The sequence below is a fragment of the Mastacembelus armatus genome, unplaced genomic scaffold, assembly GCF_900324485.2.
Source record: "Mastacembelus armatus unplaced genomic scaffold, fMasArm1.2, whole genome shotgun sequence".
NCBI lineage: Eukaryota > Metazoa > Chordata > Actinopteri > Synbranchiformes > Mastacembelidae > Mastacembelus > Mastacembelus armatus.
This window is the reverse complement of record NW_022872941.1, coordinates 132,841-149,084: the sequence shown is the minus strand read 5'-3', so window position 1 is coordinate 149,084 and position 16,244 is coordinate 132,841. Positions and strand designations below refer to the sequence as shown.

At 40.9% G+C, this 16,244-nt stretch overlaps 1 protein-coding gene across 3 annotated transcripts in view; it reads left to right on the top strand.

Annotated features, from left to right (window-relative positions):
• noxa1 (NADPH oxidase activator 1) overlaps positions 1-16,244 on the top strand; it is a 39,071-nt gene that overhangs the window by 10,749 nt on the left and 12,078 nt on the right. For all 3 annotated transcript variants that reach the window (XM_026311809.2, XM_026311817.2, XM_026311827.1), the window contains 10 exons: positions 1,083-1,217; positions 6,855-6,962; positions 9,193-9,252; positions 9,326-9,363; positions 9,526-9,664; positions 9,814-9,882; positions 10,263-10,323; positions 12,257-12,354; positions 15,195-15,355; positions 15,629-15,737. In XM_026311809.2, the coding sequence (XP_026167594.1) occupies positions 1,083-1,217; positions 6,855-6,962; positions 9,193-9,252; positions 9,326-9,363; positions 9,526-9,664; positions 9,814-9,882; positions 10,263-10,323; positions 12,257-12,354; positions 15,195-15,355; positions 15,629-15,737 (978 nt within the window). The remainder of the gene's footprint in view (positions 1-1,082; positions 1,218-6,854; positions 6,963-9,192; positions 9,253-9,325; positions 9,364-9,525; positions 9,665-9,813; positions 9,883-10,262; positions 10,324-12,256; positions 12,355-15,194; positions 15,356-15,628; positions 15,738-16,244) is intronic.

Below are 16,244 nucleotides of genomic sequence, written 5' to 3'. Positions count from 1 at the left end.
CCACTGCTCTTCTCCCTCTACACAAACGACTGCACCTCCCGTGACTCCTCGGTGAAACTCCTGAAGTTTGCAGATGACACCACTGTCATTGGTCTCATCCAGGACGGTGAAGAGTCTGCATACAGACAGGAGGTGGAGCAGCAGGCTTGCTGGTGCAGTCACAACAACCTGGAGCTAAATACACTCAAAACAGTGGAGATGGTTGTGGACTTGGTTGTGGACTTCAGGAGAAATGCCCCCACCCATCCCCCTCTCACCATCATGAACAGCACTGTAGCATCAGTGGAGTCATTCAGGTTCCTGGGCACCACCATCTCTCAGGACCTGAAGTGGAGCTTGCACATCGACTCCAACGTGAAAAAGGCCCAGCAGAGGTTGTACTTCCTGTGCCAGCTGAAGAAGTTCAACCTTCCACAGACACTGCTGACCCAGTTCTATTCAGCGGCCATCGAGTCCGTCCTGTGCTCCTCCATCACTGTCTGGTTTAGCTCCACCTCTAAATCAGACATATGAAGACTTCAGAGGACAGTTCGGACCTCTGAGAAGATCATCGGTGTTCCCCTACCCACCCTCTAAGACCTGTTCATCTCCAGAGTGAGAAAAAGAGCTCAGAAAATCACTCTGGATGCCACCCACCCAAGCCACCACCTCTTCCAGCTCTTACCCTCTGGCCGGCGCTTCAAAGCTCCAAACATCAAGACAGCCCGGCACAAAGGAAGCTTCTTCCCTCAGGCCATCCAACTCTTAAACTCGTAGTTCTCCACCATTCCCTTCTACCACCTGCACTATGACACTGGCACCTTTTTGCTCTTTGCACACCAATTAGTTCCCCTTACATTCTGTCTTCAGGTTGTCTGTGCATATTTCTTTGAGTTTTTTTGTAGCATTTGTTTCTGTACCATTTATGTTTACTGTTTGATCCGTTGTAGCATTTGTATTTATGTCTGTTTGCACTGGAGTACCCCCCTGTACCTAAACAAATTCCTTGTGTGTGTGTGCACACACTTGGCAATAAAGCTCATTCTGATTCTGATTCTGATTTTAGAGATTACAGAATTGTATGCTTGTCACATGCCCCTTAGGTGTTATACAATGCTGCAGTGGTGTACTGTCGGATGGGCCAGTGGGAGCAGGCCCGAGAGGTCCTGCTGTCAGCCTCTCAGGAGGGAGGAGCCAGTCGAGGGGGAAACATAGAGGTGGCTTTGGATTGCATCCTGGTAAGTGTTGCATCTTTCACAAGGGCAATATGAAACAGAATTTGATGGCAAATTTCCAAACTGCCTTTGCATCATTTATATTGTATATCTTTTTTGTTTGCATTTCTGTCATTGCCATATCTGATGCCGAAAGAAGGACAGAAAGATGAGTCACAGAGCTGACACACAGAGACAAATACTCACAATACCGACAATTTAGAGACACCAATACATCAATTAGCCTATCCTCAATCTTATTCATTCAATTCAATTTTATTTGTATAGCACCAAATCACAATACAATCATCTCAAGGCACTTTACAAAAAACAAAGAGAGAAGGGGGGGGGGTTAGGGTATGGAAGCTCAGTGCACCAATGGTCCTCGGGCAGTCTAGATGGTCCTCGGGCAGTCTAGATGGTCCTCGGACCCTAAAACCAATAGAATTGGTTTTAGGGTTAGTTACACTGTGAAACGTAACAAGTTTGATTGAGGCCTCATGTGATTCACAGAAGCTTGCTATGTCAAACTTTATTGAATAAATGGCGAAATCAACCGTAAAACAAACCGGATTACAGCTTTTCATGAGGAGGACGATGGTTTTATGGATTTACTGTATAATAATACATCTTTTGGACTAAAACATGGATGCACTTTGTTCTATGGATTCTAACGAACAAAACAATATGCGACACTCCATTTGAGTACACGTATGAAGTAACACGAAGAAACTGCAGTCGCTGTGAATATTCATTCCTAAATTGCTTTATACCATTTGAATCGTGAGACTTTAAGCTTTTATTAGGTATAAAATTTTTTAGACTGTATTCAAACTTGTGTGACGATCTTTGGTGAAATATCTGGACATACAACTTTCGGAGCGGATCTGATAAAGCTTGTATTATGAAAACTGGTCACTTTTAAACAGATTCAATTAGTCTGTTTTAAATGCCGTGGCAGACAGAGACGTACATGTACTATTTATAATCAACCAGACAGAGAATCAACTACTTAGTGTACACATATACTGTATATAGTGAAAAAAAACTCAAGATCCAAACAAAAGATCCAAGTTGCATCAATTTCATCACAATTTGTAATGTGACTCAGAAGTGTGTATGGCACCTGCTTGCCTGTATGCACTCCCAACAACATCTGGGCACGATCCTGATGAGTTAGCAGATAGTGTCCTGGGATATCCTCCTAGATCTCCATCACAGAACTCCTGGAAAGCCTGGGTTGGTGGCATTGGATACACCAAAACATAAAGTCTCATAGGTGCTCACTTGGATTTAGTTCAGAGGAACATGAGGGCCAGTCAGTGGCATTAATGCCTTCATCATCAAGGACCGGCCTACACACTCTGGCCACATGAGGCTGAGCAGTGTCCTACACCAGTGTAAGGTCTGACAGTTGGATTTCATCCTTGTACCTCACAGCAGTGTATTGTTGGCTATGACATGGAGGTCTGTGCTCCCCTCCAAGGACATGTTAAGGCCATTACTGACCCTCCACCAAACCAGTCATGCTCCATGAAGTTATAGGCAGCATATTGTTCACCATGGCATCTCCAGATGTTTTCACTTCTGTCACATGTGCTCAGTGTAAACCTGATCTCATCTGTTAAAAGAAAAGGGCACCAGTGGCAGACCTGCCAATTCTGGTGTTGTCTGGTGAAGGTCAATCAATCAAGCTTCACAGTGATGGGCTGTGAGTACAGGTCGTACTAGAGGACATTGGGCCCTCATGCCACCATCATGGAGTTTCTGATAGATTGGTCAGAATCCTGATGGAGGTCCAGCTTTCCTGATGCAACAGCTGATCTCCTAGTATCTCCTCTATGCTCCTAAAACTGTGCTGGAAGATACAGCAAAGCATCTTGTAACTGCACGTATGAATGTGCCATTGGAGTAACTGGACTACCAGTGCAACCTGATTAGGCTGCAGGTACTGCCTCATGCTACCAGTAGTGACAAAGACAGTAGAAAAACACAAAAGGGAAGGAGAAAACATCATATATAAAACCATTCCCTTTTTGGGTGTTGTCTTGCTTTTGTCTCTCCCTGATGTTTAAATCACTTGGTGTTATACAGTGATGATTTTACACACATATACAGTGGGTACGGAAAGTATTCAGACCCCTTTAAATTTTTCACTCTTTGTGTCATTGCAGCCATTTGCCAAAATCAAAAAAGTTCATTTTATTTCTCATTAATGTACACTCAGCACCCCATCTTGACAGAAAAAAACAGAAATGTAGAAATTTTTGCAAATTTATTAACCCTCTGGGGTCTGAGGGGGTTTTTGGGGCCTGGACAAATTTTGACATGTCCTGACATTTGTGCTTTTTTCAGTGTCTTTTAAACATATTAATGTCTAAAGTCTGATAACACTGTAATCAGCACAAAATTGGCTACAATAATATGTGAGCAGCAAGTTTATACATTATTGTGTTTTTTAGAAAAAAGTGTTTATGCATGGTTAGTGAAAAACTACAATTTTTTACTCACTGAAATAAGACCATAAAACATAAACAGAACATTGGTTCACAAGACTTTGGAGACCAGCATGTTGTAGGCTAAAGGGTTTACTTCAGAGTGCTGTGAATGTCATCTTGCTCACACATTCACATTCACAATGATTTAAATTTTCTAAGACACTTTTGTCCAGAAAGGCCATATGCAAGAGGGTGTGTCTGAGGATGAATAGTCATGTGATTTACCTGAGAACACAAAAGACGCACTGAACGACCAGACAAAGACGCGCATAATGAGCCTTTCAGTCAATGTAGATGGGACGGATTAGTGCAGCACAATACAAAACAATGAGGAGCCAAACGATCCTCATTTGAGTTAAAATCAGTGTTTTTACTCTGAGGACAAGCTAAAGTATTTGTCTCTGTGTGGAATATAAGGAGCGCCGCTTCACGTGCGTAACACGCCATCATCCAAACGCGCCGAAAAAGTGATTAAATTCTATGATGAAGTTTGATATTTTGTCATTTCTCGGGGGTGTGCACATATTTACCTGGTTCACCTGAGATTATTTACATGTGAACAGTGGACAGTGTACAAGGCGGGACCGCATTACCTGTAATGAGGTGAGACAGGAAAAAACGGACTTCTCCTTACGTTCATACGGATTAAATAAAAAGTGATGATTTGTTTTTGACTTGAATTGTTTCACTCAAAAGAAAACATTTCAAGCTTTCTAGCCATATAATTCTTATTTTTATGAGGCAAGTATTCGCTGAGATTCTGGTTGTTTTATTTACGCGTCTGTGAAGAGAAATGGCAGAGACAGAAAAGGCCGAGAGCGCACCCTGTCGGCTTTTTTTATTTAAAAAAAGCACGTTTTGTTTTTATTATGATGGTATACCACTAAAACTAGACCCTTTACAGATTTGAATGATATACTTCTTTTATCTGTACGATCAGAATTGACGGAGTAATTTAAGTTTGTTTCGGCCTTATCAGAAAAAGATGCATTAAAACGCGCCGGCGCGTGCGTCGACCCCAGAGGGTTAAAGCAGAAAGTGACATGATTCAAATGGTATAAAGCAATTTAGGATTAAATTATCACAGCGACAGCAGTTTCTTAATGTTTAACAAGAGTACAAATGCTAGAAAAAATGCTACTTCTTACCTTTGCTGATGTGTACAGATCCACACAGGTATTGAAACAGCAAGTGTTGCATATCATTTAGAATTCAGGGACCATAGTGCATGCATGTGTAACCGGTTGCATTAGAAGCCTCCCTGTGCCTGGATTGCCAGTTTCTGCCCCGCCATCTTGAGTTTCCTCCCGGGCTTTGGTCACCACGTACGGCCAGTTGGTATAGTGGTTCCCGATGTATTTGGGGAAATTCTGGGTTGTGTTGTGTTGTGTTATGGACAAAATGGTGACACAGGGCTCTTGGTTGACTTTTCATTTATTCCCGGTACCTGGTACCCAAAACAAAACAACATTAAACCACCTCCAGTCAACACTCCACCTGCACCAGCTTCTCTCCCACTGATCAGAAAAGGGCGCAATGAGCATGCTCACATATAACACAGAACATGAACTCAATTACAATTTGACATACCTGGTACCCAAAAAAACAACATGAAACCACCTTCAGTGAACACTCCGCCCGCACCAGCTCCTACACAAAATGTACGAGGAAGAGTTAGCTTGAGCTTGATGAAGCTCTTTAGCTAGCGACACTTTGCCAGTAAAAAGTTACCTTACAAACCTTTATGCATCAACACACCCATATTATGGTTAGCCACAGACAGAGTGATAAGAAATTAAATAACCACAGACAAATAGCCGATAATAACATTGAACCATTTTGATTTGAACCATTAACTGAACAGAGGAAACCGGCACCCAGTAGAGAAATAGAAAGAGGTGCCCTCTGTATTTACAGAGGGAATACCACAGGAGAAGAAAGAGCATTTGCCGCGAACTCAAGTGCGAGCCCTAGAGGCTTGGAGGTATTACTAGCCAGGTATGCTACATTTGAGGTTAAATACAGATTTTGTGTAATTATAACACTGAGTGACTTATAACCCGGTTACACGTTTTAGTCCAAAAGATGTATTATCCTTGAGTAAAAGCCATAAAACCATCGTCCTTCACTTTTCAGTCCTCAAAAAAGTTTTTAATCCTGTTTGTTTTACGGTGGATTTTGCCATTTTTTCACTACAAACAGACAGTGGATCTACATTCATTAGGCTTCTGTGAATTACACGAGCAGCCCTCAATCAAACTTATTTGTTGTTTTACAGCGTAAGTCAGTACGAAAACCAATGGGAGTCACGACTCAGAACAAAACCCACCCAGAGGGAGAGAACAACTTCTAATGACAGTAAAATCAGCCAGTCGCATTGTTTGTCAATGATGACTGACAAATGTTGTAGCCAATGAAAAACCCTTTCGAATGAGGCATACTGTATGGGGGGCAAAGGGGAGTGGGGATGGCTCGCAGCCTTAATGTCCTGTCTCCCTGACAATGCTGGGCACGCAGCAGGCGCAGCTATGGGAGGAAGGGGTGTCATATTTCATACTTTACAGTTTGAAATAATAAACTGTTTCCTTTCCTTTTTTGATACCAAGGTCATCAATACAACCCTTAAACTATAAAGACAACAGCTAGTTTAATTTGGGTATTCCTTGTGCACAAAAAAGGAGGAGCAGGTTTTAAACTTTCATTGCAGTCTCACTTTTTTAAATGAAGTATTATTGATTTTTTCAGCAGACGTTGCCATTTTTGATTTGTCAGATGCTTCTTTAGGGGTACCATCATTTTTGTACAGGCCAGTTTCATTAGTTTGTTTTTTTTTAATGCTTCTGTTGAACCACAGTTCAAAAGCAATGTCTGATTTTCATTATTTAAATTTCAGTAAATTTCTTTTTATTATTATTATTATATTATTATTATTATTTTCAGTTCAGTTTCAGTTATTTCAATGACCATTGTGACATTTTTCCTTCTTTAATGGAAGGCTACCACGTGACATTTTGTCCACGTGTGTACATTGCTCATATCAATATCAAAATAACTTAACGCACACACTTACATGCACACTGCATATATGTGTATTATAGTTCACACACACAAACACTATATTCATTAATGTTAAATTAAAAGAGCACTTTAACTTTTCAAATAGCAGGAAGAGGTCCTTGCTCCTCTCTTTGTACCTGAAGGTACGGTGTTTCGTCCCAGGAAACAGGATCTGGAGCAGCTGCAGCAAAGAGACTTCCTGGGCAAAGCAAAGGTAAAGTACTGTCCGTATTGTGAGATACTATAAGAAGCTTGAATTACTCCACATCGCTCTTGCCACTTTTATAAAACTAATGAAGAGAACCATTAAAATTGTGCAGAATTCAATTTGCCACTTAAAGAAACTATAAATATTCAATTCAATTCAATTCAATTTTATTTGTATAGCGCCAAATCACAATACAAATCATCTCAAGGCACTTTACAAAAACTAAAACTAAAAACCCAACAATTCCCTTATGAGCAAGCACTTGGCGACAGTGGAGAGGAAAAAACTCCCTTTAACGGAAGAAAAAAACCTCCAGCAGAACCGGGCTCAGTTTGGGCGGCCATCTACCTCGACCGGTTGGGGTGAGTGGATAGAGCAGAGAGAAAAGAACAGCAACAATAAACAACAAATAGACACTGCAAGTTGGTGGGGCCAGTAACTGCACATCAGCGATAAACAGCTCCAGGACCAGGGACACCTGCAGAAGGTACAGAGAGAGAGAGAGAGAGAGAGAGGGAGGGAGAGAGCACAAACTAGGGGAGAGAGAGAGCACAAGGTTAGTAACATTCAATGGTGGAATAGCCTTAAAAGTACAGAGAGTGTCTGCCTCCTGAACCCAGGCTGAGAGCTGGTTCCACAGGAGAGGAGCTTGATAGCTAAAGGCTCTGCCTCCCATTCTGCTTTTGAGAACTCTGGGAACCACAAGTAGGCCTGCACTCTGAGAGCGAAGTGGTCTATTGGGATAATATGGTACTATGAGGTCTTTAAGGTATGAAGGAGCTTGATTATGAAGGGATTTGTATGTGAGAAGAAGGATTTTAAATTCTATTCTATATTTTACAGGGAGCCAATGAAGAGAAGCCAATATAGGAGAAATATGATCTCTCTTGCTAGTTCCTGTCAGGACTCTGGCTGCGGCATTCTGGATTAATTGGAGGCTTTTTATTAAGATATTAGGACATCCAGATAGTAATGAGTTACAGTAATCTAGCCTTGAGGAAACAAACGCATGGACTAGTTTTTCTGCATCATTTTGAGACAGGATGTTCCTAATTTTGGAAATGTTGCGCAGGTGAAAGAATGCAGTTCTAGAAATTTGTTTTATGTGTGAGTTAAAGGACATGTCCTGGTCAAAAATAACTCCAAGGTTTTTTACAGTAGTGCTGGAGGCCAGGGCTATGCCATCTAGAGTAGCAATAATTTTAGAAAAGTTATTTCTGAGATTTTTAGGCCCAAATATAATGACTTCTGTTTTCTCCGAGTTTAAAAGTAAAAAGTTACTGGTCATAAATAAATAGGATTGGAACCACTTTAACGCTGTTCCTCTGATACCAATCACATGCTCCAATCTCTGTAATAAGATGTTGTGGTCAATGGTGTCGAATGCTGCACTAAGGTCTAGGAGGACAAGTATCGAAACAAGTCCATTATCTGAGGCTAAGAGAAGATCGTTGGTAACTTTCAACAGTGCTGTTTCTGTACTATGATGTGCTCTAAATCCTGATTGGAAATCTTCAAATAGTTCATTCCTGTGTAAGTGGTCTGATAGCTGCTTAGCAACAGCTTTTTCTAGGATTTTAGAAATAAATGGCAGGTTGGATATTGGTCTATAATTAGCCAAGACTCCTGGATCAAGACTAGGCTTTTTGAGTAAGGGTTTGATTACTGCAGTCTTAAAGGCCTGTGGTACGTAGCCTGATACTAGAGATAAATTTACCAAGTCCAATAAAGATGAGTTCATTAATGGCAGGGTGCCTTTAAGCAGTCTAGTCGGGATGGGGTCCAAGAGACACGTTGATGATTTCGATGAAGCAACTACTGATGTAAATTCAGAGAGATCTATAGGAGAGAAGCAGTCTAAACATAACTGAGGTCCTACAGATGATTCAAGAGCTACTGTAGTAAAAGATTCATTTATTGCAGGTATAGGAAGCATCTGCTGAATTTTATCTCTAATAGTTGTGATTTTATTTGTAAAGAAACTCATAAATTCATCACTGCTGAGAGCTAAGGGAACACTGGGCTCAACGGAGCTGTGACTTTTTGTCAGCCTGGCTACAGTGCTGAAAAGAAACCTGGGATTGTTCTTATTTTCCTCTATTAGTGATGAATAGTATGCAGTTTTGGCTTTACGGAGAGCTTTTTTATATGTTAGTAGACTGTTTTTCCAGGCTAGAAAAATTTCCTCTAAGTTTAAATATCATATTTAAAATATCACGTTATGCTGCACTTGCAGGTGATTTGCTCCGTCATTCCCAATGATGACTTTGGAGGCTTTGAACCGCTGAGGCTGCAGGTAAGACACAGTTTTAAGTATTATATGTTAATATATTATAAAGTTTGTTAACTGTCACTCTCTTCATCTACAGAAGCCTGGGTTCTATGAGCCCAAGGTGGATGGGGCTCAGTAAGTATTATCACCAATCACACACACACACACACACACACACACGCACACACGCACACACGCACACACGCACACACACACACACACACACATTATAATAACACCATGGATGTTGAAATATGAAAATATGACTGCCATAATTGTCTTTTCACTACCTGTCAGGGATTCTCGATACATGCGTGTGCAGACTCCTTATATGGCTCGGGGTCCAGGACAAGTGACTGTGCCAGGAGGGGCCATGGTGTTTTTATTCAGGGAGGAGGACAGGGATGGCATGGCAACTGTCATATATGATGGACAGGTGAGGAGAGAGAGGAGCTAGATCTTTAGTGAACCAAATCAAAACAAGGCAAAATTTCTCTGTTTTATGCCTATACCATAAGAATAACAAAGATGTTTTATTTAAGTGTCAGTGCCTTGATATTTATGTGTCTGAGTTTTGTTTTTCAGAGAGGACTTTTGCCAGTGTCCATTCTTCAACCTGCAGATATCAAGACATTCAAAGGCAAAAAGGAAAATGTAATTTATTTGTCCATGGAATAACACATTATAACCATATTTCAAGCTGGCCCTAAGATGAAACACAGACTAGACTTCAATTTAGAGCTTCAATGGCAGCACTTCACAGATTGCTCAAAATTAGATTCATGCTGTGCTGTGCTTCTCCCTCTAGACCAGGCAACAAAGTGTTAGGTCAGAGAAAAGGGATGCAAATCGTTTTCAAAAAACACTGCTACAGTTAAAGTCCTTAAGCCAGAACAGTTACAAGATTACTAGGCTCCTTAAATGAAAGATACACTGTAAGTGTCCCGCTTGGAGAAAAGTTCAATGTTTTTTTTTCTCTTTTGGAAATAAACATAAAATTACAGTTTTACTGACTTTACTGTCATTTTCCACAGAGAGTTCCCAGTGGGATCCCGCTCCCACCTGGACTGAAGCCACCAACCCGTCCTCCACAGGGTAAAAACTGATCAACAGCTTCTGGGTCCTTCTACTCTACCTTATCTAAAATCCTCGTTCCTCAGTAGAGTAAAGCCTCTCCACCTTCTTTCCTCTAATATGCTCCAGCAAGTACTTCTCCATTCAAAAAATTTCTGATGTGTACCATGTAGTACTGTGGCTCCATCTTTACTAGGTGCTTGTGATATTGGCATTCATGTATTTTGAGATTACAGTTGCAAATGTGCTTCAAAATGAAAAGTTTTTTAAAGTAGACTGCTGATACCTTATGTGCTTTTTGATAATATAATTATTAATATGCTATAGTATGACATACAACCAAGGCTCCCCAGGCAGCATTAGGGGACACAGAGCAGACTGACTGACTACATGATCTTGCGTGGACAGATCTATTGTCAGACTTTCCTGATGAAACTTTGACAGTCACTACATGTTGATGTATCTTTATTACAGGAACCTGTTATCATGGACCGAGCAGTTAGACAGAATTCAAGAGATAATTTTCAAAAGAAATGGGTTTTAAAATGAATTAAATACAAAGGAATACTCAACATCAAACAAATGGGCCCTAAAAGAGGTCAACACAAGATAAGTGAACTTAGTGGAAACCACAAACTGAACTACAACAAAGGTTCCAACTACTAACAAAGACAAAACTGACCTCCCTAAATGACACACAGGGGACCACATATATACTGGCTGGCCAGACCAATAAGGGACACACCTAGGGGTAGACAGAAAACAATAACTAAAGCAACTACAATAAACATTAAGTCAGTTTGCTGCAACTCAAAACTTAATTACATTTTAAAGATACTACATTAACATAGCAGATAAACTTTCAAATGAACTATAACAAATGAACAAAAGCATCTCCCCCAAATCACCCCGCCCCATTAAGTGGTATTGGTATAGTCCAGGCCTAGTTGGAGGTATTTAAGCCTGTTGTGGGCATCAGCCCAATCTTTTACCTGGATGGCTAACAACCGTAGTCCAGCAGACCGGGAACTCAAAACATAAGGAGACATTCTATTTATAAGTTAGACAAAACAAACTTTAACATTGACAATACAAAATTAATCAAATGTGCATGCTTCAGTTGATCAATTATGAATGCTAAAATTCAAAATGAATATTGAAATAAAATTGTTTTTACTCAAATGAAAAGGGAGGGGGGCTCTTCAGTGCTATTCAGCCCAGATCCAGCACACCTACCAGACCTTGTTGACAATGACGACACTGCCAGAAAAAGCCATCCTCACCCCCAGCTAGCCTGCCAGAGTCCCCAGACCCTTCTGCCAGAGCCTCTTGCCTCCCTGCCCAAGCCTTTGGCCTCCGGCCTCCCTGTCCCTGAATACTGTTATAACCATTACTTGGACTTCCCGGCCTGAGGACTCTTATTTTGCATTTAGTTCCTGTCCGTCCGTCTCGTGGTCCTCAGTAGCTTTATGTTAATCATTCCTAATCAGTTTCACCTGTCCCTGCTCTACCCTTTCTTTCTCTCCTTTTGTGTCTATATATACCAGCCCTGTACATTTGTTCTTTGTTGGCTCATCCTGAATGTTTTGCCTGAGACTTGTTTGACAGTTTGTTAGCCTGTGTGCCTGCCTGTCCCTGTCCGTCGTGTTTCCCGTGTCTCCCGTTCTTCCCCCCATGCACATGCAGTTAAGTTTTTCCTTCAGTTATCTTTAGTTTCAATAAAGCTTTTAGTTTTGCAGTCTTGGGTCCTGTTTACCTTTCATGTGAACCACACAACAAAAACTGAATGTAAGCTACATTATATGTTATTTTTAATGTCGGCTTAAGCAAAAAATACAACTCTTAAGTGATACCTTAAAACTGCTTAAATTCTTTAGCAGACACAAAGAACACAGCATCTACTCATTCATCCTTGTATTTCTCATCCTGTACCTGTGCCCTGTTTTTCCTGCAGTGCCTTTTATCTCAGACACTCCACCTCCATCCTACACTACTGCCACCCACACACAGCTACCAGCCTCAGAACCTCCCAGGTACACAGCCAGCGAGCAGGTAATATCCCCCTCTAAAAAGCCACATTCATGTTTGCAAAGCTGAAAGGTGGAATTGCATTGCAGTTCTTTTACCTTGCACATCCAGTGCATGACACAATACTCTCCTTTGCTATGTACCTGATCTAAATTTAGTAGGAATTTGTGGACTTTAGAAGAAACTGCTTTGTAAGCTTGAGCATGGCAGAGGAAATGTTGATGTGTCCTAGTGATGGGCAAGTGAAGCCTCATGAAGCACTGAGGCTTTCCTGACAATTGTGCCGAAAAAGATTCAAAGCTTCGAGACTTCAGTGACGGTGACATCTGGTGGACAACTGAAGCCATAGCAACCTCTAAAGAGCATGAATGAAGCACTGGCACTGTTTCAATCCCATGACAGCAACAAAAGTTCAGACCTCTTGGGATCAAAATGATCCCAAACTTTAGAACGTCGCTTATTGGTGGGACTCGCCGTGAAACTTGCCAAAATACTCTCTCTCACTCTCCAAATCCTGAAGCAGAATGATGCATCTTATATAGCTGGTATGGCACCAAACCACTCAAATCTGTCAAACCTGTCAAGCTGTCATTGGCTCAGAATGCATTGAAACGCCATGAGCCAATGACACACACTGAAAGACTATGAGCCAATGAAAAGCTTTGAAACACTTTGGAGCGATGAAGCGCGAAGCGAAACAGCGATCATCAGTCACGTGACACTGGTGTTTTGATACAAGCTCCGACACAGTGTTTCGAATCACTCCGCTTCAGGAAGAGTGACACAAGCTCCGAAGCCTCGGTATCATTTGCCCATCTCTAATGTGTCCTGATTAAGTCACTATGATGCTCAGAGGATGCTAAGGTAGTCTGCATTTGGATATCCATATTCTTTTGTGTCTCTGCATGCCATAGTCACCTGAAAAGATTGTCAAATAACTAATGAACTTCCTTCCACATTTGCCATGAAATAACAGTTTCTCTCTGTCAAGGTTATTTAGGAAGTCTTCACTTCAAACTGATTAGTAATAATGCTTTTTCATACATAATGTGCTGCTCTTGACACCTCTTTTCTGCATGATGTACAACATACAGGGAATTAGTCTTAGTGACATTAATGTAGAGGCTTGATGAAGTTTCATAGTACTGTTGTCACAGTCCCACTCTGCTTCCTGTTCTGTCTCATATTTTGTAGCGTTTTCTGTCCATGATGTTTTCTTTAATTTAGTTTTTGACCTTGCCTTGTAATCAGCCTGATTGTTTTCACCTGTCTTTTGTTAGTGTCATAGTGTTTCTGCATTTAAGCCTCAGTCTTCCTGTCTTTCATTGTTGGTTTGTCTTGTTATTTGGTTGTGTTCTATTTTTTTTCTCCTGGACTCGCACTGTACTTTGATGGAATTTTAGATTTCTGGATTTTCCCTGTTAGATGACATTAAAGCCTGGATGGCTCTGAATTTTTAACATTTTAATAACTCGAAAACTGTGTTGGCGTTTGGTCCCAGTACTATTAGAGGGGTCGCACCCTCTAGACCTGGGACTTCTGGCACAATATGCCAAACCTGAAATCTTAAACCTAGGCTTTAAAATGGACATTGATCTTCAGCTTGATAGCCAGATCCGATCAGTGGTCAAGTCCAGTTTCCTCCACCTGAGGCAGCTGGCCAAAGTTAAGTACTTTCTCACACCGCAGCACTTTGAAACAGTAATCTACGCCTTCATCACCACACGGCTTGATTACTGTAATGCACTTTACTTTGATGTTATTGTCTTCCATTTCTCAAGCGCAGCTCTTACAAAACGCTGCTGCATGTCTTTTAACTGGCACACGGAAATATATTTCCCCAGTTTTATCCTCGCTTCACTGGCTGCCTGTGCACTTCAGGGTTCATTTTAAACTTTTTAAATTTGCTTTTAAATGTCTGAATGGTGTTGTCCTGCCCTACCTCTCTGAGCTCTATGTGCATACACTCCAGCTGCTACTGAGTATACCAAAAACCTAAGCTGATACATAAGCTCAGACGGGACTGAGCTTTTGCAGTGGCAGCACCCAAACTGTGGAATGAGCTGCCCTTCCACATTAGACAAGCCTCCTCAGTACCTATTTTTTAAATCTCTTCTTAAAACTTACCTGTTTTTGAATTATGTTTTTAACTTGTACAGGACTTTGGTCAACTTCAATGGTTTTCAACAGTGCTAAACAAATAAAGTTGAGGTTTTCACAGTTTACTCCTGGTTTACTGATACATGTTGACAGGATTTCACATTAGGAACTATTATTACGTCTACTAATTAGTACTATTTGAACAGTATCAGAACTGTAGGAACAGTAGAAATGCTAGCACATGTGTTATGCTAACTGGTGGTGTCGGTGGTGAAGGAAAGAAGTGTGAGGACCCAAATGCTGGACACAGCAGGCTTTATTCCCCTGGACCGTCCAGGGCTCAAAAACACAAAATATCCTCCGCTACTCGGCGGACAGGCAGACAGGACAGGAACACTCTTCACACTTAGCATTGGTAATAGTAATCGTAATGTTCCAGCGGGGAACAAAGGAACACAGGGGATATATATACACAGAACTGAAGAACTAATTAGACGCAGGTGAACATAATCTTACTAATGACCAAACGAAACATAAAGCTACCTAGAACTAATACAAACAGAACCGGAACACAGGAAACTGACCAAAATAAAAGATAAACAGGAAACAAGGCTCGGGCCTAACAACATGCACTACTAATAATAGAACTATCACTATTATTGCTACATAACAGCTATGTTAAAAGTAATTAACTTGGCTAGATTATTTTTAAATAAAATGTTAAAGATCTTCCACAAACAATTTATGTTTCTACTGGTTCTTAGAATACTGGCTCACCTCAGGGAGCAAAGGAAGGCTCTGTGGTGGTGAAGGTCCACTACACATACACAGTGGCTGTCTCTGTCCCTGCAGACTTGCAATACCACGAACTGAAGGAACGAATTGCACAGAAGCTTGGGCAGTCTGCAGCTCAGTTGCGTCTCAGGTAATGTCTGTCAGCTTCAATTTCAACATGTGTTGCTTCATTTTTTAAAAAAACACTTTACATAATCCAATCCATCACATTAATCCAATACCAGCAGAAGAGGATTGGCACAGAATTATCATGGAATAAAAAAAATTATAGTATAATGTCATCTTTGATGCTTGTAATCTGTTATTTATTTTTGATCCTCTGTATGCTCAGGTTTTCCCAAGTGATGCACTCAATTTCTCATCGATTGCCCAGCTAACACAGTCCCTCTTTATCTATTATTAGATATAAGAAGCATGGCTCCCAGGTGCTGTTGCCTCTCTGTGATCAGGACGAGCCAGGCCACACTGTGCAAGAGGTGGCCGAAGCCGGTAGAGCCACCCTGTGGTGCCAGGTGAGGATTGAACCTCAGTCATACACACACACACACATCAACTGACATCAGTTGGGAGGTGCATTAGAACAATTATGGCATAAGACATTTTAATAGTTTTTTTTTCTTGTGGAATCATTTTCTCCGATCACTTTTCCTAACTTCTTGAGCAATTTAATGTGTCCTGGATTTACTGCATATCCCTTTACTCTGGCCTTGACTCTAAAACAATTAACAGAACAGTTTATAGCTTGTAGATGACAGAAAATATATATATATTCGGGATTAAGATTTATTTTCACAAACACTGTTAATAAAATGGCTTATAAGCTAGTTTGTTTGCACAGTTTTATTGTATTAACAACTAGTTCCATGAGACCTCCCTGGCTGAGAACAGAAAAGAGATGACACATACACAACTTACTGTCTTACCTCAGAGACTCTAAACACTGATAGCTGTTCTTAGTGTTTGGAGCTCTTTTCTGGAGTAAGACCTACCTAAGAAACATATCTCTGTGGTGGACCCGT